The sequence below is a fragment of the Aulostomus chinensis genome, chromosome 18 (assembly GCF_037954235.1).
Source record: "Aulostomus chinensis isolate RoL2024-O1b breed Wild chromosome 18, RoL_Achi_v1.0, whole genome shotgun sequence".
Taxonomy (NCBI): domain Eukaryota; kingdom Metazoa; phylum Chordata; class Actinopteri; order Syngnathiformes; family Aulostomidae; genus Aulostomus; species Aulostomus chinensis.
In genome coordinates this window covers 14022013-14047452 of record NC_141337.1, presented here as the reverse complement: position 1 = coordinate 14047452, position 25440 = coordinate 14022013, and the positions used below count along the sequence as shown (strand labels likewise).

At 44.3% G+C, this 25440-nt stretch overlaps 3 protein-coding genes and 1 long non-coding RNA gene across 7 annotated transcripts in view; 1 reads left to right on the top strand and 3 right to left on the bottom strand.

Moving 5' to 3' along the window:
- The window catches only part of LOC147245290 (uncharacterized), a 55148-nt gene that overhangs the window by 3286 nt on the left and 26422 nt on the right, over positions 1–25440 (top strand). For 2 of the 4 annotated variants that reach the window (XM_086185873.1, XM_086185876.1), the window contains exons 4-15: positions 51–147; positions 270–405; positions 1463–1519; positions 1622–1690; positions 1885–1974; positions 4173–4282; positions 4427–4713; positions 4875–5065; positions 5204–5302; positions 5636–8482; positions 8889–9036; positions 9476–9581. In XM_086185873.1, the coding sequence (XP_086041999.1) occupies positions 51–147; positions 270–405; positions 1463–1519; positions 1622–1690; positions 1885–1974; positions 4173–4282; positions 4427–4713; positions 4875–5065; positions 5204–5302; positions 5636–8482; positions 8889–9036; positions 9476–9581 (4237 nt within the window). The remainder of the gene's footprint in view (positions 1–50; positions 148–269; positions 406–1462; positions 1520–1621; positions 1691–1884; positions 1975–4172; positions 4283–4426; positions 4714–4874; positions 5066–5203; positions 5303–5635; positions 8483–8888; positions 9037–9475; positions 9582–25440) is intronic. The other 2 variants (XM_086185874.1, XM_086185875.1) reach the window with 2 other exon arrangements.
- LOC147245295 (uncharacterized) lies at positions 93–19291 on the bottom strand. The gene is made up of 3 exons (XR_015110201.1): positions 19160–19291; positions 18369–18503; positions 93–383 (listed from the first exon to the last, which is right to left on the bottom strand). It is a non-coding gene; the product is annotated as an uncharacterized LOC147245295 (long non-coding RNA).
- LOC147245296 (tripartite motif-containing protein 16-like protein) lies at positions 9934–12528 on the bottom strand. The gene has a single exon (XM_086185909.1). It carries the CDS (start codon positions 12453–12455, stop codon positions 10839–10841), a length of 1617 nt encoding a protein of 538 aa, XP_086042035.1. The 5' UTR covers positions 12456–12528; the 3' UTR covers positions 9934–10838.
- LOC147245294 (tripartite motif-containing protein 16-like protein) lies at positions 22091–24625 on the bottom strand. Its single transcript, XM_086185913.1, has one exon. The coding sequence runs from the start codon at positions 24581–24583 to the stop codon at positions 22967–22969; it is 1617 nt and encodes a 538-aa protein (XP_086042039.1). The 5' UTR covers positions 24584–24625; the 3' UTR covers positions 22091–22966.

Here is a 25440-nt window from a genome sequence, read left to right as displayed (position 1 = left end):
ACATTTAAAACAAAGGAATGAAAAGGATCTTGTGACTCTTTCTACAACAGATTTCTGTACCAGATCTCAAGTGAAGAAAGGACAGTCTCCTATAAAGAACGTCTCTGACGCTGGACGTCTGTCTTTCTCTGAGGAGAGAATAATCAGGTTTGTTCTGATGAATTGTAACTGGCCATGTGATGCGATTATCATATTATCATCTACATTTTAAACACACGTCTCAGTCGTCATCAATCTGTGCGGTAAATTCTGGTTTTGTCCATCCAAAGGGATCACAAAGAGCAGTGTCATGGCCATCAGGCTGAAAAAGTAGAATCAGGGAGCTCATCTGAGCAACTGGGATCTTCTTCTTCTGAGGTTTCTACTCCCGCGTGTCCTCACCACTGCAACAAAGTGAAGAAACAGGTAATTTGCTTTTAATTAACATCTGATGCCTGTGACACGAGTCCATCTTTAGGACAAATTTTAACATTGCCAAACCTCAGTCATTTTATGATTCACCAACAATCGATGTTTCGAAATTTGTTTAAGAAAATGTTCGAATCTCATTTAAGTGAAACTGATCCAGGGATGGATAGCGACAACCGCTAAAAAAAAATTTAAAAAAAAATCTATTTTTATGAGTAATTTTTATTTGCAGATGGAACTTTGTTGGTTTTTGTATTTCTGAAGTTTAATTTGCAAAAATTGGACTTATTTTGTTTCTGAATTGCGTCTTCGATAAAGCTATCTAGGACATTACGAGACATAAATGAGACAATGTTTCATTAAAATGGTCTTCTGACTCTAAAGTTCAAAAAGTAATAAAAAAAAAAAAAACCTGCGATAATGAGTTGGAGAGAAGTTCTCTTTAAGGGTGCGGTGCTGAATTTGGTGATTAGATGTAATTTATGCTTATGAGGACAACGGGCGCATAGTTGACAAGAAGTTAGTCCAAGTTTAGAACCTCAGCTCTAAATATCATCATCAAATAAGTTTTGTGTAAAAGGTTGAGTGTCTAGTGGTGCTGATTAGTTTGAGCTGTCTTAACATTCAAACATTAACTTCCAGGTTTCCAAGAAAAATTCCACATGATTGGATTTCAAATGACTGGGAAACAAATTCTATGTATGCTGACGATACTGTATTTTCATCAAATCATTGGCTTTAGATTCTGTTTTTCTTGCACCCTTGTGTTAAATTGACCTCCCAGATTCTATGATCCCAATCTATAATTTTAATTTTAATTCCACATTTCAGAGATTTCATTTATTTTTTCATTATCACTTGGAATATCAGCAGTTTTAGGAGAAAATGGAAGCAGTTATGTTGCAATGGAACCCGCCGACGATTTGCGCTTAAAGCGTCCAAAACAAGATGTTTAAGAGGTTGAAATTTAAAATGTTTTATTTCTAAAACTGGGCAGGATTGTGATGATTCTTTGGTGTGGTGGAGCTTTTAAGGAACTGTGCTTCCTCCTCAGCCCGACCTGCTTAACTGTAAGAAAGGCTGGATGATGCAGCAGAGTGCATGTGGACAGGTGAATAGTTCATGTCAGTGTCACTTTTGAGTTAAGGGGGGCGAAGCGCGAGGATATCAGGTCTGACTTTCTTTCTGCTTTGACTTTGTGCCGTTCCTTAAGTGGCAGAGAAACTGGTTTGTCCTGACTGACCAATTCCTGAGGTTCTACAAAGACTCGGTAGCCGAAGAGGTGCGCTGCCGTCTTGTTTTGTTTGATGATACAAAATAATAAATGTAACTCTAAGAAGAAGAATCCTAGCAGCTTGAGCTCGAGTGTGAGCGCTTTACGTTAGACGTGATTTTCTATTAAGCATTACAGTCTTCGTCAATATCTGGTTCCAGGTTTATGCTCCAGATAGTTTAATCCCTGATTGTTTATTTCAGGCAGCTGATGTGGATGGTGAGATAAACTTGTCTGCATGTTTTGGCATCACAGACTACCCAGCACAGAGGAACTGTGGTTTTCAAATTCATGTGAGTTTTAATAGATTGCAACTCTCGACAGCACACGAGCAACACAAATTGACTTTAGGGACATTTATGCGCTTTGAAGAATTCAGTATTTTTTTAATCTTACGGTATTATTTTAAATCAACTGACTTTCTTTTATATATAAGGCCAGATAAAGATGGCTATTTAGTGCCTGTACAGTGTTGAAGAACTGCTCATGATGGAAGCTACTGGTTGTCTTTTAGCCATTTCTACCAGGAATAATTCTGGCTGAGTTTTTGGATATTATGAACCAGGAATGAATCAATAATAAGTGATAAATAAACTGGGGTCTCGGACCAAAAAAGCCTGGAAAATTTTTAGCTGGTTTCCTGTGATATTTGTGTTGAAATATCTGAGTTTGTTGTTTGTTCTCCTGTGTTGGAGGGGTTTCATTCTCTGTCTTGCAGGAAAAGTGCTTTTATTTTTAGTAAGTTGTCAGTGTTTTCTGGTGTTATCAGACAAAACATGGTAACTCAGTGCTATTCTGCACATTGCAGTTATTGTTGTGATGTGCCTACTCGCTGTTCAGTGATTGGTGGAGAAGGAATACCTCACATAGCAATTTTTTTGCCAATATAAGTAGACCAGAAGCCAAAACAAGCCACAATTACAGGATTGAGTCAAAATGGAGCTCTACGGACGAGCATGGAAAGAGGAACTGTAAAAGAAGCAAAATGAATACGTAATGTTACCCAAACGTCTAAAGATGGTGTTAGTAACAGTGAGCTGCTGGTCAAACCAGAATAAATCAGGGTGCAGCAACCACATCCTAAAGTGTTTTTACATGAGCAAAATTCTGCTTTACTACTGACTTTGACTTTGGATATTTTAACTTTTAACAGCTTTCATCTGTTTTATGTGATGTCCCCTCATGCAAGCAAGTCTGTTTAACCGTCTGGTTTCAGATGCAAATATTTAACGCAAATAGTAGGTTTTCTGGACTGATTCTCAATCCTGTAAATCAGGAATGACTTCTCACAGCACTGAATTCAATATTCAGCCGTACAATTTCAGTTTCACAATGCCTCTTTTCATCACCTAGAAATACCACATCCTGATTGTATGCCTCCATGCACCCAGCAGAAGTGACCTTGACCTTTGAGCAGAGGATGTTTGTTCTATATTTGGAATAATTCGCTCAAGATGTTCTAGAGATATTTTCCTCACATGACCTGACAGTGACCTTTGAATTTTGACCAACAAAATCTTTTCAGTTCATCCTTAAAGTGATAACTAACATGGAAAAGTTGATTTTGTCTTTCAAATACTCACAAATAAGTGTCTTGATGTCACAAAGGCATTTTTTTTTTTTTACTGCTTCATCACTTTTTTGTGACTCTGGGATGCGGAAAGAGATTTAGCTCGAAGCTAGCTAGCAACGGCCAAAAATATCAGACTAGAAACCTTCAAGGACATCATCTGATGTAATCCACATCGTAGCCGCCACGATTTCAGTTAAAAACATTCATCAGCTCATTACTAGTTGATGATAGCCCTGAATCGTTCTTTTAAGCTCAATCCAAGTGCTCACCTGTGAGTTTGTGGACACTTTAAGTGTTAAAGTTTCTGTTAGGTAGCCGTGGGGCACCGTTGGCTTCGAGCTAAATATATGTGGCTGGCTCTTTCTTTATTCTGAAGTCACAAAAACATAATCCAGGAGTGAAAAAACACATATGTGAGCTCAAGTCTGTTTGCGAGCATCTCTTTAAATCCCTGTGGATATTTTGAAGGTCTGTCCATGCATTCCAGCGACAACAGACAACCCAAAAATGTAATGCTTCACAAATGCAGGGGCAGAATGAAAACTAATGAAAGTTTTTATTTTCCACAGGGATATGTTTTGAATTGTTTCTTTGACTACCTGGTCACGTTTGGTGCTGACGGAGCAGCACAATATGAAAACGTGCAATTTTCAGAAACTATTACATGAGTGTTTATGAAAAACGCTGGCACATTTACAGTGCTATTAATTGATGTGTGTAATTTAGTACATATCCTTATGAAAGTTTGGATTGGCTATCCGCCTTGGAGGAGTCCATCTCCCTCTGTTGTTTAAAAATCTTTCTGAAGCCTCTTGGATGTGTGTACAGTCCCAAGATTAATGGTCATAAATAAACTGTAAACAAGCAGTTAAAACCAGATTCTTGTGCGATGAATATAATCTATCTTTATTTATACAGACCAAAGATGGCGTGTTCACTCTCTGTGCCGTGACCTCTGGGATGAGACGCAACTGGGTCCAAGCAGTGCTGAAGAATGTGAGACCAGCTCTGACACCTGACATCGGCAGGTAAACAGAGTTGTTTTACTGCCTTCCTACAGGATAACACCACAGATATAAACCTACTTCAGTTCAAGATCTGCCTGTGGAATTGACTTCACTGATAATTTACTTGAGACATTTATTTATCTATGTATTTCCGCCACCTCTCAGCTCCCCGTTGGAACAAAGCACAGAGGTTTTGGGTGAAGCGCAGCCCCTAAACAGCTGTTTGCAAGAGCACAGCTCCTGTGACTGTGCAGAAGACACGCATCAACAACGGGAGCAACAGGAGATCCACCTGCAGGCGGAGATGAAGGGGAGTACCACTGATATATCATCTTCCCATCTGTCTTCCGCCTCTCCTGCTCCTTCTTCCGTCAGTCCTTCGCACCAGGCGGATGACAGTGAAGGTTCTCCGTGTCATCAGTTTCCATATCTTGTTGGAACCTCACAGAATGGTGAGTCTCGCACAAATAAATGTTTGTAATTTAAAGCTATAGTGCATCATATCTACACAAACATGAACTTTGACATTCACCCCCTCTTAAAATGGCATCACCTATAATAGGCAATAATAAAACGTATCTCAATGAACCTGTTTCTGTGTACGACCCTGCAGGCACGACGGCTGTGTCGTCGTTTGTTGAAGGAGCTACAACCCCAGCGGTGCTGCCCAGTGAAGAGAGTTATGATCAGTATTCAAAGGTGCAGGTTAAAACCACAGATATAAAGATATCAGTCAACGGCAGCTGCACCAAAGAGAGAGAAAAATGGCCCTGCGAGCCGCAAATGGGGCAACTTGTCAAAGAAGTGAGACTGCGTGTGTGTGTCTGTGTGTGTGTGCACGTCTTCTTTTTTTTGTCTGCCCTACACAACTTCAATGGTAAAACGGTCCTTCACTGTCAGAGGCAACTTATTGAAGATGAATTCTAGTGTTTTCATCCACAGCTGGAACAAACTCAAAGGGAATTGTCTCAACTCAAACAGCTAAATGAGAATCTGCAACACGAACTACAAGAAGAGAGAGAGGTGCATTCAAGGGAAATGGTTCGTTCACAGCAATAAAACAGACATATACATATTTTTGTTGTACACACTCAAAAATGGATATATGAGATTAGTTCCACAAATAATTTTTTTAACAATGTATCCTCAAAAATACATTTGTTACCCCAAAAGTACAGTATATACAGTATTTGTGCCATTCCAGTACATGCTGGTACCTTCATATTTGATTCTGAGGTAATGTTTCATTCCCCCTAAAAATGAAATTTGTCCCATCATAAAAAAAAGTACAAATGCCAGTATGGTTTCTTAATTTTATACCATGTAGAAACAGTTTATCTGAAATATTCATGTTCATATTATTTGTCCTATTAGAATGATCTTCTGTCACACTTCAACTCCTCATCAGAACAAGCGCCGGCTTTACAGCAACTGCAGAAGATGAACCATGACCTCCGCGTAGAGCTGGAGGCACTAAAGAGGAGTCACGAGGAAGCCCGGGAGGCTGAACTGCGGCGAAGAGTAGATCTCTTAGCTCAACAAGCTCAGCTACTGGTAACAGGGGATGCCACAGCACTTGCACAGGCCCAACTAGAGAAAGACCGTCAGCGGTTTCATGAGCAGAAGATGGAGTGGGAGCGTTGTATGGAATCCTTGAAGTCCCAGCTAAGAGTGAGTGAAGACCAGGGGAAGGAAGCTGAGAGCCGCTTGATCCGGCAGGAGCAAAAGTTGCAGAATTACCTGGATCTGGAGCGAGAAGCAGATCAGATGCGGCAACGTCTCCAAGAGGTGACAACTCAACTCTGCGCCAATGAGGAAGCGCAAGCTCAAAAAGAGACTCGTTTGCAGAAGCATCTTATGCTCCTTCAAGCGAGTCAAGATAGAGAGCGAAGGAGCTTGAATGCTAGCTTGGTGCAGGCAGAGCAACAATCACAAGACCTTAAGGAGAGACTGGATAGAGCGGAGCATCAGGTGGAATGCCTGAACAAGACTCAGACATGGACCAGGGAGATTGAGGAGGCTCAGCAACAGCTACAAGAGGAGCTGACGTGTACGGTATCGGCACTGCAAAGTCTTCAAGAGGAGAGAGATCAGCTGGAGCGACACTGTCAGGAGCTGCAGAACCAGCTGTCCGAGGCGGATGGGGAGCTGAGCCGATTGCAGAGCCGCTTGAAAACAGAAGAAACGCACTACTACAACCTGGAACACTCCTACGAGAGAGTTTCAGAGGAACTGCAGCTGGCTTTAGGGAAGGTGCACCAAAGGGAGTCTGAAACCCAGGAGATGCACGAAGGCTACGAGAGGTTGCTGGACAGGAAAGAACAAGAGCTGAGTGAAATTTTGCTGAAGATGGAAGTCTTAGGTAATAGCCTGGAGGAGACAGAGGCCAAACTGAATGAAGTGTTGAAAGTTTGCAACTGTTCTTCCTCTCAGCAGAAGGTTGAGTCTTCACAGCCTCCTCCTGTAAACGGCAGCAGACCAACAGATAGTGAGCAGTTTTCCTCGACTGCCGTAGATGTTCAGATAAATGGAAACCATTCCCACGCAAGAACCAGATCTCTCTCTGTTGGCCCATCATATGAGTACATTGTCTCTACAAAAGATGACCCAGAAAGATTCATGTCTGTGATTCAGGTACTTGAAACCAAACTTTTTGTAACAGAAGAGAAGCTAAGAGACATCACCCAAAGACTGGAGGACCACCAGGGTCACCTCAGCTGCCAGGATCCCCAACTTTGTTCTCAGCTCACACAGAGCCGAGCCATGGCACAACATCTCAGTCTGCTTCTTCACAGCAAGGCCAAGCAGAGCCAGCGTTTTGCTCAGGAGACGGAGAACTGCTGCAGGATGTTGGTCGGAAGGTTCCAGGTTGCGTTGAACATCATACAGACCTGCAGAGAGAAGCTTCAAACCAGACAAAGCAGCGCTGCAACTGACGCGACAGACTTTGAGAAGCAACTGGCCACTGTTGCTGCCTGTCTAAAGCAAGGACAGAGACATGCAGAGAAACAACTTTGTGAGTCGCACAACGCCAGCAAAAATGAGGACAAAATCCTCAATGATAAGTCAACAGCTGGAGCTGATAGCAATATTAGGAAGCGTGAACTCACAGATATAGCATCCCCAGAGGATGATGAAGCAAGTGTCGGAAAGTGTTTAATGAGAGAAATGGTTGTAGTTGAAAAAATGCTAACTGTCCTTCAGAGTCAAAATGTCATGAATCAGCAACTCTTTGTGCCACTAGGCGGAGGAGACTTGGTGCACAGGTACAAACTCACAATCTCCCAAATAATAAATAACAAGAAATCAAGAGGAGCAGAATGTGACAGTAGTGACATTTTAGAAAGTGCCATCGCTAGAGTTTGCGCTGAAGCAGAACTCGTGTATGCTGCCTTCAGGTTGCAGCAGCAGTATGAAACTCAGGGAAAACCTCAAGTAAAAAATGAAGAGCATCAGAGGAAAGACCTGGAAGATATCAGCCCCCCAGAGTTGGCTCCTTACGATGAACAAGACGGCAGAGAGGGAGCGGCAAAAGCTCTTGACAAGGATGAAAAGGTAGAAGCAGAGAAAAAGCCCTGCTGGTTAGAGAACCTTGTAGCACGGCTGCAAAGAAGGATTCATTTCTTATGCCAGCTCTGCCAGGAGATCTCTGGCGACAGCAGACTACTGTGTGATACGGACCACAAGCGGCAAAAGGATGCTGCTGAAGACGTGAACCTGATGCTGGAGCAGGTGAAGGTGATTTATTTGTTGGAGAGGCTTTACTTAGATGTAGAGCAGGAGTTGCATCAACGTGAGGCTTTACAAGACAAACTACAGAGTTTGAGCAAACAGCAGGATGTTTCACAAGTGGACGAGCAGGAAGATCTTCGTCTCACTTTGTGTGAACTTCAGGAGGACAACAGTGTCCTAAGAGAGGAATTAGAGCGTGCGGAGCAAAAGGTAATATCTGTGGAACATGGAAACAAGAGACTGCTGGAAGACATACAGAAAATTGAGGAATACCACGAGGAGCGGATGCAAAAACTGGAAACAGGTTTTCAAAAGAAGATAAAAGAATTACAGCAGATCCACGAAGAGGAGATGAAACAGTTGCATGAGCACCACACCAAACATTCTGTTTCCAAAGAGAGACATAATCAACACTGCAAAGAGACACATGGTCCCTCATCCCCCCCTGGCCAGGGAGACACTTGCCAGAAAGAGCCTGGAAATGTTGAGGTACATCAGCCGTGTTTCTTCATCAGTTGAAATGGCAATTATTGAATTTAAATGGTACCTTTTGGTGGTTTTTACCCAGTGCCACAAAAAAAAAAAAAACTTCTTCTCTCATTGTCTCTTTAAATCCTTACTAAAATGTTAGCGCTTAAGGATTTATTGAATTGGGGGGGGGGGGGGGAACCTACTGCTTCCAAAGGAAAAAAAAAGGAAAAAAGGAAAGCAAAGTAAATTACTGAAAGTAATTGTATTTAAAACCATTCAAGTGCTGATTCGCATGCATTCTAGCTGATGCCTGTGTGGTATTACAAAGCATAAACCACTAAACACACTCACCGTATGACTTTTTTCCCCCTCAAATAATACACACATTAGTTTGCTTTTCTCTATTTTGCTGATTTCAATTCAGGCCTGCTGTGATCAAAGTTTGACTGCCATGGAGCAGCTGCACAGGAAGCTGATTGAGGATCTGCAGCATCAGCATCAGAAGCAGCTGGAGGAAGTTCTGAAGGAGAAAGACCAGCTGCTGAAGGAGGAGACAGCCGCCACAATGACAGGTACAGCTGGAAGGAAGAGAGACAAGCACTACACACACACATATACATATATATATGTCTATGTGTGTGTGTGTGTGTAGTGCTTGTATATACAAATACATATATACACACACACACATATATATATATACATATATATATATATATATATATGTATATATATACATAGAGAGAGAGAGAGAGAGAGAGAGAGAGAGAGAGAGAGAGAGAGAGAGAGAGAGAGAGAGAGAGAGAGAGAGAGAAATAACTGGTGCAGAAAGGCTCTCCAATAACATGGAGGCTTGAATTGAATGTTGTTTAAATGATTAAAAAGCAAATTTACTGACTTGAAATGATCTGATTTGGTATCAAAATGATTTTGCCCATCCTGAAAAGTTAGTAGAATTGAACTAAAACTGAAAAACTGAAACGAGGTAACAAGTATCTCGTTGTTTAACAGCCATTGTAGCAATGAGGAGAGCCCATAAAGAGGAGCTGGAGAGAAGCCGACAGTCTCAGCACATCATGGAGAGCGCTGACATCACACAACTGCGCGCTGAGTATCGGTGAGTTAAAATTAGTTCTTTCACAATGTTTGTCGTCAGCCATGTTAGTGGTACGAGGGTCTACCGCTAAAATCCACACTGAAATATATCTTCAACCATGAGACGGAACGTCATGACATCGACTGATGCCTCAGAGCACAACCAACTGACTTTGGTGATGCCCTGACATCTCACATGGTGGCGCCAGAATAAAAGTTCATTTAAAATGCAGGATGAAATGTAATAAAATCAGATGTGTCGTATGGACTCCCAGAAAACCTAAGGAAAGAAATAAAGAATTTTTATTGTGAATGAAAAAAACAAACAATTTTGCTGTCTTCAAAATGATATATCAAAAGCTATGAATTTTGTAAAAAAAAAAAAATCAAATCAAATAAATAACATTATAAAATGAAATTAGGGAACAATTGTATCATTGGCAAAGAAATGGACATTTAGAGGTGAATGGTAGTGATCATGTTATTTATATATTAAGTGAACAGCGGGGGACCAAGGAAGGACCGCTGTGGCAGCTCGTTTTTTGATGGTCGTAAGTCAGCTCAGTCAGTAAGGTACGAATGGCAGCCGATGGATTTCAGTTTAAAGTCGTCTGGATTGTTGCATGATTGTAAATCATAACAAGAACTGAACGGTGTAGAGCGAATAAATCACGTGGACTTTCTCATTTGAGCATGAGGACATCATCTATTGGAAATGACTTTTCTTGGAAATATTGATAATCGCTTTGTGTTATTGGGAGTGTTTATTTTTTCACCAAGGTTACCAAGACTTGGAAGAACACATTTCAAGCTTCAAACCAACACGTCAAAATATTTTCGTTTGGTTGATTTTAAATAAAATGATGTGAGACACAGAGACATTTCACTTAAGTTGGTTTCCTTATTCTTTATAATACAATTATAATAGATTGATGTGAGAGTACAGTTGAACTTTCCAAACTCTTTTGAAGGGATCCCGTATGTTCTTGCTCTCAGGCTGCTCAACATCCATGCGCTGCTGCTGCCTGTGTTTGCCTGTCTCCATGACAGGTGTGTTTGAGCGCTGGACTGGGACCAGCTAATCTTCTTCCACAGTGTCTCATTAGTTCAGCTTCAGGTTGAATATTTGATTGTAGATCAGTTTTTGGCACTCAAGGTACACCTGAATGCCAAATTCACGGACTGGGCACTGATGGACAGCGGTAGTGTTGGTAGGGACAATGCAGTGGCTGAGCGTTGGTAGAGACGTGTCCCTACCGTCCCTCCCCAATCCTAGGCCCTAGCCATTCATCTGAACTTCTGTCCGACTCCCCGGCTCAACCAGCTCAACCGTGTCTCCGACCCACTTGATGTAGAGACCGGCATGTAGAGGCTGCGTGAAGGGGCCTTCAACATTGAAGAGCAGGTTCATGGTCTGGTTATCAGCGACGCTGTAGAAGGACAGCTGTCCTGCGTGCTGATCCAGGTACACCCCTATTCTGGATGACAGAGGACCTGGGACCATGCCTTGCAGCTGATTGTGGTGCAGAAGCATGTAGCACTGGTTCTCATAAGAAATCGCCCAGGAACTGTCATTAGTTCCCAGTCCAACTTCAATACCGCTCCTTGCTGCGGCGGCGTCCTTATATGTGACGGCTACAGCACATGCAGTTCCCGTCCTCTCCACCTCCCAGTAGCAGCGCCCAGTCAGAGTTTCAGCGCTCAGGACCTGGGGCCAATCCCTGAACCTGTCAGGGTGAGGGGAATGAGGTTGTTCTTCTTTTGTTTTCGTCACCTTTCTGTTGCCCTCAGATAACAACAGCTGCCTGTGTGCTGTGTTTGGGTCCAGAGTGATGTGCTGTGAATACTGAAGCAAGTCCTCTCTGGTCCTCGGCCGTGACAGCAAAACGTCGGCTTGAGTGACTTGCTGGGAGATGAACGCTACGTTCTCCGTCAAACAGTTGTTGACTGTACCCGTGGTGTCTGCCACAGCTGTTGCCACACCGTCGAAGTAGTGCCGAGGACGGGTGTTGTCATTGAGATGTGGCAGAGAGGGGTAGTTTTGCAGAAAAGGGCTGTGAAGCTCAGTTGGCGCCAGCTGCTTCAGCTCCTCCGCTTCCTTTTGCAGTTCAGCAATTTCCCTCCTGACGTGCCTCCAAACCTCTCGGACTCGCTTCAGTTCCGCCAGTTGTTTGGCTTTGATGATGTCTCTGACATCGGCACGTCTCCTCTTCACAGCATGGATCATGTCAGTGAAGCACCTCCCGCTGTGCTTCACTGCATCACCAGCAGAGCGATTGATGGCCGTCACCTCCAGTTGAAGCTCCTTGATGTATTTCCTTTTCTCCTGGATTCTCTTCTTGACCATGTCATTCTCCTTCTGCGCTCTCCGAATGTCGGCTGAGTCTGTGTCCCTTGCAGGATGGTCAGGAGCGTCGACCATTTGGATTTTCTCAGACCAGGAGCGCATGTTGTCCTGGTTCCTCTCTGAGGGCTCAACCAGCACATGTTTTTGAAATGCAGGAGAATCCAAATGAGGCTGCAGGTGTTTGTCACAGTAGGCGACCTGACAAAACACACAGTACTTGGAGGCTCTCAGCTTCCTCCCAACACAGACGTCACAACCCCCCTCTCCTGGTCCAGCATAATCGCGATCGCAGGGAGGATCTGGGAGTTGATGAGTCTCAAAATACTTCACCAGATTAGTTAGCGTGATGTCTTTTGCCAGGCGAGGCCTCGCTTTGAAGACATGTCTGCACTGAGGGCAGGTGAAAGTGACTTTCTGAGACCAGTAGCCTTTTATGCAGCTCTTGCAGAAGCTGTGCCCGCAAGGAATCGTCACCGGTTTCTTCATGACACCCAGGCAGACGGCACAAGAGATGGCGTCGATGTACAGCTGTTCTCCGTTCAGCTCCATTTCAGCTCTCAGCTCTTTGTGTTCTGGTGTTGCTTCAGCCTATCAGGAGGTTGGTTGATACGAACTGAACCAAAACTTGTTCTTATATTGCCTACCACACCAGGAGCGTTCAGTCAAGTGTGAGATCAATGACAGCAAGATAGCAGGCACATCACCAACCTGGGCAGCAAAACGGGCTTCCAGGCTCAGACACGTAATGAAGTCAAACCATGATAGCAATCATTTTAAAGTCATGGAATGAATAAAATACAAGGTTGCAGGGATCAAATGAAGGACATTGATTTGTAAAGTGTTAATCAACAGTGCCAGTGCTGGTTGGTCATGATGAAACGCTGTTCTTCTTCTCCTACCCGGTGGCACAAATACACGTTATCAAATGTCACATGCCTGACCTGCCGGCCTGCTCTGTCCCATTAACACAGAGGTCGCTGCATCCCAGCTTCACCTCTGCTAACCATGTATCAGTTTTAGATATTAAGTGTAGGGAGCATGGCTCAAGATGGCGTCGTAGGGTAAACACCGCAGCTGAGTGAACTCCGGTGGCATCTACTAGTTAATGCGTTTTTTCGACTTACCCGCACGGTGAAAGTGAAGACGTTTGAATAGGGTGTGCTTTAACATGAGCCTGGACAAATATTTCCTAAAAGTTTCTGAAGACATGGGAAGGAAAAAGGAAAACTCGAGGAGGAGGAGAAACAACGCCGAGGCTCAGGCTGAGGTTGAGACTGATGAGGAGCTGAGCAACACTGCACCTGTGACTACACCTGACACGCTTAGACGAATGCTAACGCTGGACCCATGGAGTCAAACATCATTCAAGCTTTGGATAGAATTACTATTAACCTCACTCAAATTATAGACACTAAAGTTGCCTCTGTCTTGGAGGCAATTAAGGAGCAGGGCACCCAGTTGCAAGCTATTGCAGACCGAGTGGGGGAGGCTGACAAACGGATTGCGGGCCTTGAGGCCACGGCAACATCCTCAGAGGCTAAGCTAGCATCTCTGGAGAAACAGGTGCAAGATATGCGGGAACACATTGATGATCTTGATAATCGAGGCCGCAGATGTAATATACGTACCATTGGCTTACCGGAGGGTGCAGAGAGCACGGACCCGGTAAAGTTCCTCGAAAAGTGGATTCCCGAGTACCTTCAGGTGAACACAAAGGCAGGGCGGCTGAAGCTGCACCGCGCTCACCGGACCTCGGCACCATCAGTCGGACCCGATCAACGTCCCAGACCGATGATAGCGAAGCTCCATAACTTCACACACAAGCGGCGTGTAATGGAAGCTGCTCGTCGGCGCATCAACCGGGATGATCCTACACACAAGGAGCGCAGGATCTCCTTCTTCAACGACTACTCGGTGGAGGTGGCCTGGAGACGCAAGGCTTTTGATGACATAAAAGCCAGGCTGAGGAAGATGAAAGTGGATTATGCACTACTGTATCCGGCAATTTTAAGGGTGTCGGTGGACGGGATACAGAGAAGATGTATCTCCACGAAAGAGGCTGCCTCATTTGTCCATTCACTGGAGCAGGAACGTGGAGAGTCGGGGACTTCAGACACACGTGGATGACTGCACTTAACATTGTCCTCAGTCAATAGCACACGCTGAGTGAGGAACAAACCCGTTTATGGTCTGATTTTGCATTTTGATCGATAAAATAAAGACCAAAAAAAATCCTTTTCATTTGATTACCAGTGCGGGAAGCAATGGCCACCGGGAGCAAGCTGGGGTTTTTGTTTCTTTGTTTGAGAGTAAAGTAGAGTGCAGCCTCGCTATTTTTCCATTATTAGGGCTCAGGCCCGATTATGTTTAGACCTTCTTTTTGTTAGAAATGAGGCTCGCATGGAAAGACTTTCAAGGTTTACATCCTCTGTACAAAAGAGGTTTGAAACCCCCTGCAGGGTAAATGGCAGGGACAATCCCCCCTCACGTGTTTGTGTTATTTCTTTTATTTCTAACAATTTTTGTGATGTATTATTTTTCTCAGCTCAGTGACCATACATGTTATGACATAAAGTTTAAGGCTCATATTCTCACTAGAATGTTTATATTGAGTTAATATGGCAAGTAACAAGTTGTGTTGATGTAAATGGAATAAAAGAGGGATTCATAATCCGCTGAAAAGACGGAAAATACTTAGCTTTTTAAAAAAAGAATAGATTGACATTGCACTTTTACAAGAAACCCATTTAGATGATATCGAACATTTTAAGTTACAGCAGGGGGTGTTTGGTCAGGTGTTTTTCTCCTCATACACCTCTCGAAGTAGAGGAGTGGCTATTCTTGTTCGACGGAATCTCCCTTTTGTGATGTCAGAGTGCGTTAAAGATAAAATGGCCGATATGTCATGATCAGGGGTGCTCTACAAGGCTCAATTGTAGCTATATTGAATGTTTACTATCCACCAGCCCATTCCACAGATTTTATATCTAAAGTGTTCTTTGATTTTTCTCAGATGCACTCAGATACTGCAATAGTGGGTGGAGACTTTAATTGTATAATGAAGCCACTTATTGACAGATTCCCTCACAAGGATATGCCTCTTTCTCCTCAAGCTAAATTACTTAACTCTGTTTGTGGAGAATTAAGATTCGTGGTTGTATGAAGAATGATTCACCCCACAGATTAGGAATATACTTTCTTTTCTGCACCACAAGTGTGTCACACTAGAATTGATTATTTTTTTCTTCCCTTGTCTTCCTTACAGTCGGTTCTATCTTGCCAGATAGGAAGTACTATTGTATCAGACCATGCCAGTGTGGTTATGGATCTTTCGTTTAAAAAGGTACAGGAAACAGAGTGAAATATTGGAGATTAAATACAACTTTTAAAAGGACCACACCTTTGTTTCCTTTGTTAACACAGAGTTTAAATCCTTTCTTTCTATTAACTGCCAGTCAACAGATGACCCCTCCCTACTGTGGGAAACTACTAAAGTTTATGCCAGAGGGATTCTCCTTTTCAGCCAGTAGAGGGCGCCAAAAGCTTCAGAAGCAAAACACATTAATGGCTGAACTTCAAGCGAAGGAGAGAGCTTATGTAGATTCCCCATCATCCACCTTACTGCAAGAAATGTCTGCAGTCAGATCAACCTTGGATAATCTTTTTACACAAGATGAGGAGACCGAAATTAGGTTTACTAACCAAAGACTCTATGAACATGGGGATAAACCTGGAAAATATTGGGCGTATCATACTAAAAAAAGGGCAGAGTCACAATCTATTTCAGTTATTTGTGATGAGCAGGATAATCGAATATATGACAACAGACTCATAAATAACACCTTTAAGGCATTTTACAGCAGGCTATACACTCCGAACAGACAAATGATGTATTTGAACGAATGGAAACGTTCTTTGCCCCGCTCAATCTGCCTACTATATCAATAGAGCAACAAACTGCTCTCAATGCCCCCCCTTTCTAAGGAGGAAGTATTGAATACTAGTAGAAAGTTACAGAATGAAAAATCCCCAGGACCAGATGGGTTTAGTGGTGAATATTATAAAGAATTTTGTGACCCATTAATAGATCCATTATTGAATATGTTTAATCACTCATTTTCGTGTAATGCATTACCACAGACTTTAAGAGAAGCGAATATCTCACTCATTCTGAAAAAAGGGAAATGCCCCACTGCTCATCCAGTGGTGTAGTGGTCCCTTGAGAAGTGGGTAGACTCCAAATTGTCACCTTTTTTTTAAAGTAGTACTGCAAAAGGACGGTTTTAGAACCAGTGACATGTAAGACTACTCTATTTAACCAACAATCTGTCATTTCTTCTCGTTATTATAAAATTAGCATGACTTAATTAGGAGCAGTTTGTAGTTATTACTGGTCACACAAGCAGAATGGATGAATGTAAAATGTATTTATCATGAGGCAAACATGTTGTTTTGGTTATTTTTTGGACATTTATTTCAATAAGACACTTTAAATCTGAAGTTGACAATGCATGGTACCACTAGGATGCTGACACGTACAACAGGACATGTGAATAAAATACAAAGGAAAATAATGTACAACCTCACACACACACACATACATACATACCCACACACACGCATGCATGCAACTCACATTCATGACCCTATGCAATCAAACAAATTCAAAACAAACAAGTGCTTAAGTTCCCAGGACTTAAATATATCCAAATATATGAAAAATAAATGCAAAAAATATATCATCCCTTTCTCAACCCAGCACATCTGACCGTTGCTCATACTACAGTACATTCCAGACCGATTTGCTTTCTGCAGGAGTTTTCACACTGCACTGTCTAGAGCACACAGAAGAGGCAGCACGATGGCTCTTTAACCAGGTCCTTGTATATTTTCCAGGGCCGTTAATATTAATCATCATTAAGTGTGAAATGTTTGAGGTGAGCAGGACAGCCCTCTTGTCTGAGCTTATATTATTCATGAGGCTGAAGTTTCTCTCACACTCTGCTGCACTCACGGGGAACGTTTTCATACAGTTTATGAGGGGTTGAGGTCATCAGGCTCACTACTGGGGTCTTCTAGTAGGTCCCGCATCCCACTGAGTGCTTGGTCTGTGCACAAGTTAAAACGCTTGCACAGTCTCTTTACTTGTTCTTCACCATGGCAAATGTGTGGCTTTGTTGGCCACTTACTTTGGTCAAGGATGCTGAGGTCCAGTATGGTCTCATCTTCAAAAGACAAGCGCTTCTCTAGATTGTTTACAAGACTTTGTAGAAACTGGCCTGGATTGATTGACTTCAGCTTTGCGTTTGCTTTCAGGGCTTTAGATCGATACTCCCCAGACTGTTTTGCTTCTAAAGCCTCACCATATTTCTCACCTGGACTCTCTTTAAATGACTGAATCACTCTGAGCGTTTCAGCAGATGCTCTGCTCTGAGGAGAGTTACAGAACGAGACTGAAGCTCCTGTGACAGGAGACTTAGTTCATGAAGAGTGTCGTACATGAGCCCAAGGTCACAAATCTGCCTCTCTTTGATGGACCTCTCATCCCTGGAAGCATTTTTAAAGTGCTGCACAAGAGCTTCCAGGAATGTCCAAACAGCACGAACAGTCCGAAAGCTACTGGCAACCCAGCATACATCCAAGATTCTGCCAATGTGAAGAAGCTGAGAGCCTACTTCAGCTGCTGCATTGACAAGTTCACGTTCAGTTTTGTTTGACACACTATACAAAGTGTATAGCTTCTGGACAAAAGTTTTGAAGTGATTGACAGAGTTTACCTCATCAACTGCATCTGACACAGAAAGTTCAAGTCTATGGTTCATACAGTGCCATACAAAAAGCTTTGGGAATCTCGGAGTCAGCCTGGTTGCTACTCCAGATTTCTTTCCTTACATGACACTGGCTCCATCAGATACAAATGTTACCCAGTTTTCACAAAGCCGTTCCTCTGTGAAGCCAGCATTAGTTAAACTGGTACGTAATGCCTGTACTATGCCATCAGCTCTCTGATTTCCCAGTTCAACAAGCTCCAGGAATATGAACTCAGGGCTTTCTTCTCGCATTGAAGCTTTGATAGAAACCGTCATGACAGGTTTGCGACTTAAAGAAGACGCCTCGTCAATTCGGACAGCTTGACCTACTGGATGATGCTATAATGCTACTGACGATTTTGCTCTGCATCTCACAAGCAACATGCTTTATTATTTGTGTTGCACTGCAACGTGAATGAAGTATTGAGCCCATTTTTACACCATTTAGTTCCTGAAGCTCAATGAGGCTCTCATGGTCAGACAAGGGTTGGTTCTTTTTGGCCAGATGGTCGGCTGTTCGAAACACAGCTTCATTTTCCTTCATGTAGGACTCAGTCATAGTCTCTGTTGCAGTCTCAATGGCAGCTTTTTTCTGTTGCTCTGCCACCTTCACAGCCTGAGCGTGGGCCTTGGACAACGCATGTTTCCTCACCTTATTTCTTTCGTTAGTTGTTCTACTTCCCTGGCCAGACACTTGAATTTCAAAAGGTCATCCATTCTCTTGAGAGTGATACACCTTGCTCCTTGTTGATCCCAATGTAGTTCACACTGCTACAGACCAGACATCCTGTGAAGCATAAACAATGTATCCACAGCTGTACCTGTTCTCTCTCTCTCTTTCTCTCTCACTCACCCAATTTTGTTTCTGGATCCCAACCAAGGGTTCTTGGATTGGAATTCTTCTATTTGTTTTGTACTCAACAGGTCTGGCCAGTCATTATTAACTTCTACATAACAAAACAAAAAACAAAAATGATGCATCTCCCTGTCTCTCTCACACACACTACTGTGATCACAATAGTCATGGGCAAGACATGGGCCCCCCTCTTTAAATAAACAATCTGCATGACCAAGTGGAAATATTTTCAGCAAGTTAAGATGAAGCATACAGGAGATTAGTGACTTTTCCACTAACAAACAAGCTTCATAGACATTGAGCTAATCAGTTTCATCTAACATTAACGGAGCTGCAGCCGTCCAGCTTCAAGTGGAATCGAGCTCGCTCCTTTCAGCGGCCATGAACGCCGAGCTGGCTGTCCGGACACGGCCGGTCATGGTCGCTGTACGGAGCGGTTCTCTTTGATGGAGAGCAACTACAGCCAAACCCGCGGGGGAGAAGCCGCGGTTCGGCTGCTAGGGCTACCCTCACGTCATCTAGCTAGCTTAGCCTGTGTATGTGCAGTCATATTGCCAGTAGTTTAAAACCATGATTCAGAAACTTACCTCAGAGTTTTACTATCAGCTCACTGCGCTTGTTCTGTTTGCCGCTACTGCCGTTGAACCATCGGCATGACCACGCCTATTCTGCTTCTGATTGGCTCATCAGTTACCATGCCTAAAGTTAACCAATTTAAGAAGTGAAGGCAGCGAATACCAGCCAGTTAGAGTGAGGGGGGTGGTTCATGGCTTCACCAGCCGTGAGGGAAAAAGGACAATCTGGCAGTTAGGTACTGAATAGTGCGCATGGGGGGTAGTTAAACTTATAAAAGAGGATCAAACAGGATTTATAAAGGGGCGTAGTTCATGTCACAATGTTAGGCGCTTTCTCAACATCATTCAGGCTTTCCAGCATAGAAAAACTGACGGACTAGTGCTTTCTCTATATGCTGAGAAAGCCTTTGACCGGGTGGAGTGGGGTTATTTATTTTATGTTTTAAACAAATATGGTTCAGGTTTTAATTTTATTAGATGGGTCAAAGTCCTGTATGACAATCCACAGGCAGCCATTTTGTCCAATGGGCTATGATCAGATAATTTTTTAACCCACAGGGGGACCAGACAAGGCTGCTCATTATCGCCTCTACTGTTTGCCATCATAACAGAGCCTTTGGCAGAGGACATAAGGATGACACCCTCTATATAGGGTTTACAATTTGGTAACGAGCATCATAAAATAAGTTTATATGCCGATGACGTTTTATTATCGTTGTCGTCGTCGTCCTCCTCCTCCTCCGCTTTATCCGGTGGGTCCGGGTTGCTGGGGCAGCAGTCTCAGCTAGGAAGCCCAGACTGCCCTCTCCCCAGCCACTTCCACGAGCTCTTCCGGGGGGATCCCGAGGCGTTCCCAGGCCAGCCGAGAGATATAATCCCTCCAGCATGTCCTGGGTCAGCCTCGGGGCCTCTTCCCAGTTGGGCATGCCTGGAAAACCTGAGGGAGGCATCCTCACCAGATGCCCGAACCACCTCAACTGGCTCCTCTCGACATGGAGGAGCAGCGGTTCTACTCTGAGCCCCTCCCAAATGACTGAGCTTCTCACCCTGTCTCTAAGGGAGAGCCCAACCAGCCTGCGGAGGAAACTCATTTCGGCTGCTTGTATTCGTGATCTTGTTCTTTCGGTCATTATCCAAAGCTCATGACCGTAGGTGAGGATTGGAACATAGATTGACCGGTAAATCGAGAGCCTCACCTTTTGGCTAAACTCCCCCTTCACCACAACAGACTGGTTTAGCACCCGCATCACTGCGGATGCCGCCTGTCAATCTCCCGCTCCATCTTACCCTCACTCGTGAACAAGACCCCGAGATACTTAAACTCCTCCACCTGAGGTAAGACCTCCCCCCCGACCCGGAGTGGGCCAACCACCCTTTTCCGGCTGAGGACCATGGCCTCAGACTTGGAGGTGCTGATTCTCATCCCAGCCACTTCACATTCGGCAGCAAACTGTCCCAGCAAGAGCTGGAGGTTGTGGATGGTGCTAAGAGTACTATGTCATCCGCAAACAGCAGAGACGACACCCTCCCGCCACCGAATTCGAACCCCTCCACCACTGGAGACCCACAGGCCAGCCATGCCCTGTAAGCCTCCTTCTTCAGCCTGACGGCTCCCATCACCTCTGGTGTCCACCAGCGGGTTCGGGGATTATTGCCGCGAGCGGCCCCAGCAGCCTTGCAGCCACAGCTCACAGCAGCCGCCTCAACAATGGCAGAGCAGAACATGGCCCATTCGGACTCAATGTCCCCCACCGCCCCCGGGATGTGGTCAAAGCTCTGCTGAAGGTGGGAGTTAAAGATCGTTCTGACTGGTTCTTCCGCCAGGCGTTCCCAACAAACTACTCATTTGGGCCTGCCAGGTGTGCGCGGCGTCTTCCCCTGCCATCTGATCCAACTCACCACCAGATGGTGATCAGTTGACAGCTCAGCTCCTCTCTTCACCTGAGTGTCCAGAACATGCAGTCGCAGGTCAAATGATACGACTATAAAATCGATACGCACAGACCACCGTCAGGACCTGTTCCCGACCCCAAGGCGCAGGGAAGCAACCCTTTCGTCCACCGGGGTAAAACCCAACGTACAGGCAGAGAGTCTAGGGGCAACCAAAAAGCCCACCCCTGCCCTCCGCCTCTCACCTGGAGCAACTCCAGCAAAAGAGAAAGTCCAACCCCTCTCAAGGACTCGGGTTCCAGACCCAGAGCTATGTGTCGAGGTGAGGCCGACTAAATCTAGCCGGGAACGCTCAACCTCTTCCACCAGCTCCAGCTCCTTCCCCACCAGAGAGTTAACGTTCCATGTCCCAAAAACCAGCTTCCATGTCCGGGGTTCAGACAGTCGAGGCCCCCGCCTTGTTCTGCCACCCTACCCAACCACATTGCACTGGACCCCTCCGGTTCTTCCAATGGGCGGTGAGTCCAAGGGAGGACGTGCTCGTGCCTCCTTTTCGGGCTAGGCCCAGCCGGACCCCACGAGTTGGGTTGTTCATCACCCATGTCTGTGCCCATTTGGTCCATTTATAACATTGAATTTTTATTTTATTTTATTTTTTATTTTAATTTATTTATCTTTTGACAAAAAGTGAATCTTATTTCAGTAAGCGATAACCCTCTGATGTCTTCAAGGGCTTGACAAAAGTAGTGATTTGATTTGCATTTTGATGCATGTCGTGAGATGATTTTTTCCTATTTCACCCACCCCTATTTTGCACGTTGTTTATATTTTTTAAATTTTCATCTTCATTTTTATTTATTTATTTTTCTTGTCTTTTATTTCTATTTATTTATGTTTGGATTTGTGTTCTGTCGGGTTTTTTTTGAAGGAAAAATTAATAAAAAAATGTAGTAAAAAAAAGTGAAGGGAGCATTGTACAATACTTGGGAAGTTATAAAGTATTTATATTGATATATAGATACATATATACACAATAATTCATCTAACTATAAAAAGAGTCATGATTTATATTGGTACTTCTACATCTCTTTCTGTTTATTCATGTTCACATCTTCAGCTGCTTTGCTATCATATTGTATTTCCATGTATAAACACACATTGTGATCCCATTTTAGGGATCAGTAAAGTCTTGTCTTGTCTTTCATGGACTCTGTGTGTGCAGAATCACACCTGGAACCTCCAGGAATGCATTCAAGTCGTCTGGATTGTTGCATGATTGTAAATCATAACAAGAACTGAACGGTGTAGAGCGAATAAATCACGTGGACTTTCTCATTTGAGCATGAGGACATCGTCAATTGGAAATGACTTTTCTTGGAAATATTGATAATCGCTTTGTGTTATTGGGAGTGTTTATTTTTTTCACCAAGGTTACCAAGACTTGGAAGAACACATTTCAAGCTTCAAACCAACACTTCAAAATATTTTCGTTTGGTTGATTTTAAATAAAATGATGTGAGACACAGAGACATTTCACTTAAGTTGGTTTCCTTATTCTTTATAATCCAATTATAACAGATTGATGTGAGAGTACAGTTGAACTTTCCAAACTCTTTTGAAGGGATCCCGTATGTTCTTGCTCTCAGGCTGCTCAACATCCATGCGCTGCTGCTGCCTGTGTTTGCCTGTCTCCATGACAGGTGCGTTTGAGCGCTGGACTGGGACCAGCTAATCTTCTTCCACATTGTCTCATTAGTTCAGCTTCAGGTTGAATATTTGATTGTAGATCAGTTTTTGGCACTCAAGGTACACCTGAATGTCAAATTCACGGACTGGGCACTGATGGACAGCGGTAGTGTTGGTAGGGACAATGCAGTGGCTGAGCATTGGTAGAGACGTGTCCCTACCGTCCCTCCCCAATCCTAGGCCCTAGCCATTCATCTGAACTTCTGTCCGACTCCCCGGCTCAACCAGCTCAACCGTGTCTCCGACCCACTTGATGTAGAGACCGGCATGTAGAGGCTGCGTGAAGGGGCCTTCAACATTGAAGAGCAGGTTCATGGTCTGGTTATCAGCGACGCTGTAGAAGGACAGCTGTCCTGCGTGCTGATCCAGGTACACCCCTATTCTGGATGACAGAGGACCGGGGACCATGCCTTGCAGCTGATTGTGGTGCAGAAGCATGTAGCACTGGTTCTCATAAGAAATCGCCCAGGAACTGTCATTAGTTCCCAGTCCAACTTCAATACCACTCCTTGCTGCGGCGGCGTCCTTATATGTGACGGCTACAGCACATGCAGTTCCCGTCCTCTCCACCTCCCAGTAGCAGCGCCCAGTCAGAGTTTCAGTGCTCAGGACCTGGGGCCAATCCCTGAACCTGTCAGGGTGAGGGGAATGAGGTTGTTCTTCTTTTGTTTTCGTCACCTTTCTGTTGCCCTCAGATAACAACAGCTGCCTGTGTGCTGTGTTTGGGTCCAGAGTGATGTGCTGTGAATACTGAAGCAAGTCCTCTCTGGTCCTCGGCCGTGACAGCAAAACGTCGGCTTGAGTGACTTGCTGGGAGATGAACGCTACGTTCTCCGTCAAACAGTTGTTGACTGTACCCGTGGTGTCTGCCACAGCTGTTGCCACACCGTCGAAGTAGTGCCGAGGACGGGTGTTGTCATTGAGATGTGGCAGAGAGGGGTAGTTTTGCAGAAAAGGGCTGTGAAGCTCAGTTGGCGCCAGCTGCTTCAGCTCCTCCGCTTCCTTTTGCAGTTCAGCAATTTCCCTCCTGACGTGCCTCCAAACCTCTCGGACTCGCTTCAGTTCCGCCAGTTGTTTGGCTTTGATGATGTCTCTGACATCGGCACGTCTCCTCTTCACAGCATGGATCATGTCAGTGAAGCACCTCCCGCTGTGCTTCACTGCATCACCAGCAGAGCGATTGATGGCCGTCACCTCCAGTTGAAGCTCCTTGATGTATTTCCTTTTCTCCTGGATTCTCTTCTTGACCATGTCATTCTCCTTCTGCGCTCTCCGAATGTCGGCTGAGTCTGTGTCCCTTGCAGGATGGTCAGGAGCGTCGACCATTTGGATTTTCTCAGACCAGGAGCGCATGTTGTCCTGGTTCCTCTCTGAGGGCTCAACCAGCACATGTTTTTGAAATGCAGGAGAATCCAAATGAGGCTGCAGGTGTTTGTCACAGTAGGCGACCTGACAAAACACACAGTACTTGGAGGCTCTCAGCTTCCTCCCAACACAGACGTCACAACCCCCCTCTCCTGGTCCAGCATAATCGCGATCGCAGGGAGGATCTGGGAGTTGATGAGTCTCAAAATACTTCACCAGATTAGTTAGCGTGATGTCTTTTGCCAGGCGAGGCCTCGCTTTGAAGACATGTCTGCACTGAGGGCAGGTGAAAGTGACTTTCTGAGACCAGTAGCCTTTTATGCAGCTCTTGCAGAAGCTGTGCCCGCAAGGAATCGTCACCGGTTTCTTCATGACACCCAGGCAGACGGCACAAGAGATGGCGTCGATGTACAGCTGTTCTCCGTTCAGCTCCATTTCAGCTCTCAGCTCTTTGTGTTCTGGTGTTGCTTCAGCCTATCAGGAGGTTGGTTGATACGAACTGAACCAAAACTTGTTCTTATATTGCCTACCACACCAGGAGCGTTCAGTCAAGTGTGAGATCAATGACAGCAAGATAGCAGGCACATCACCAACCTGGGCAGCAAAACGGGCTTCCAGGCTCAGACACGTAATGAAGTCAAACCAAGATAGCAATCATTTTAAAGTCATGGAATGAATAAAATACAAGGGATGCAGGGATCAAATGAAGGACATTGATTTGTAAAGTGTTAATCAACAGTGCCAGTGCTGTAACTTGTAAAAATTATCAGTCTCGAACAGAGTTTATCTACTAAACAGTCAATATTTTGTAACAATAACTACCTAGGGACAGCTCTGATGTTAGAAAGATGAGATCCGAGCACTGGCTATTACTTAGACACGTGACCACAGTTTTGTACACAAAAGACACTACGACTTCTCTCTTATAAATAAAATGTATTTATTAAACACGATGCATCAATCAATCAGCAACATGTTGGTATAACGGTTTATCTAACCAAAAGACACAAAGTGATAATATGTGTGAGCGTGTGTGTGTGTGTGTGTGAGGAAGAGTGAGTGTGTGTGTGCATAAAGAGAGTGATTACAGGAGGGGGGGGAGCCTCGTTGCCTAGCAACCAGTTAGCGTCGCAGCGAGGCTAGTTAGCTGAGGCTAGCTAGCCGCTAGTTAGCACCGTGGAGGTATAAAACGTGGAGCGGTTCATTACGAAGCTGGGCGCTTAGCGAAAAAGAGAGAGAGGAAAGGACAGAAGTGAACCCAAAAATGTGTGTTAACACACTTGGATGCAGGA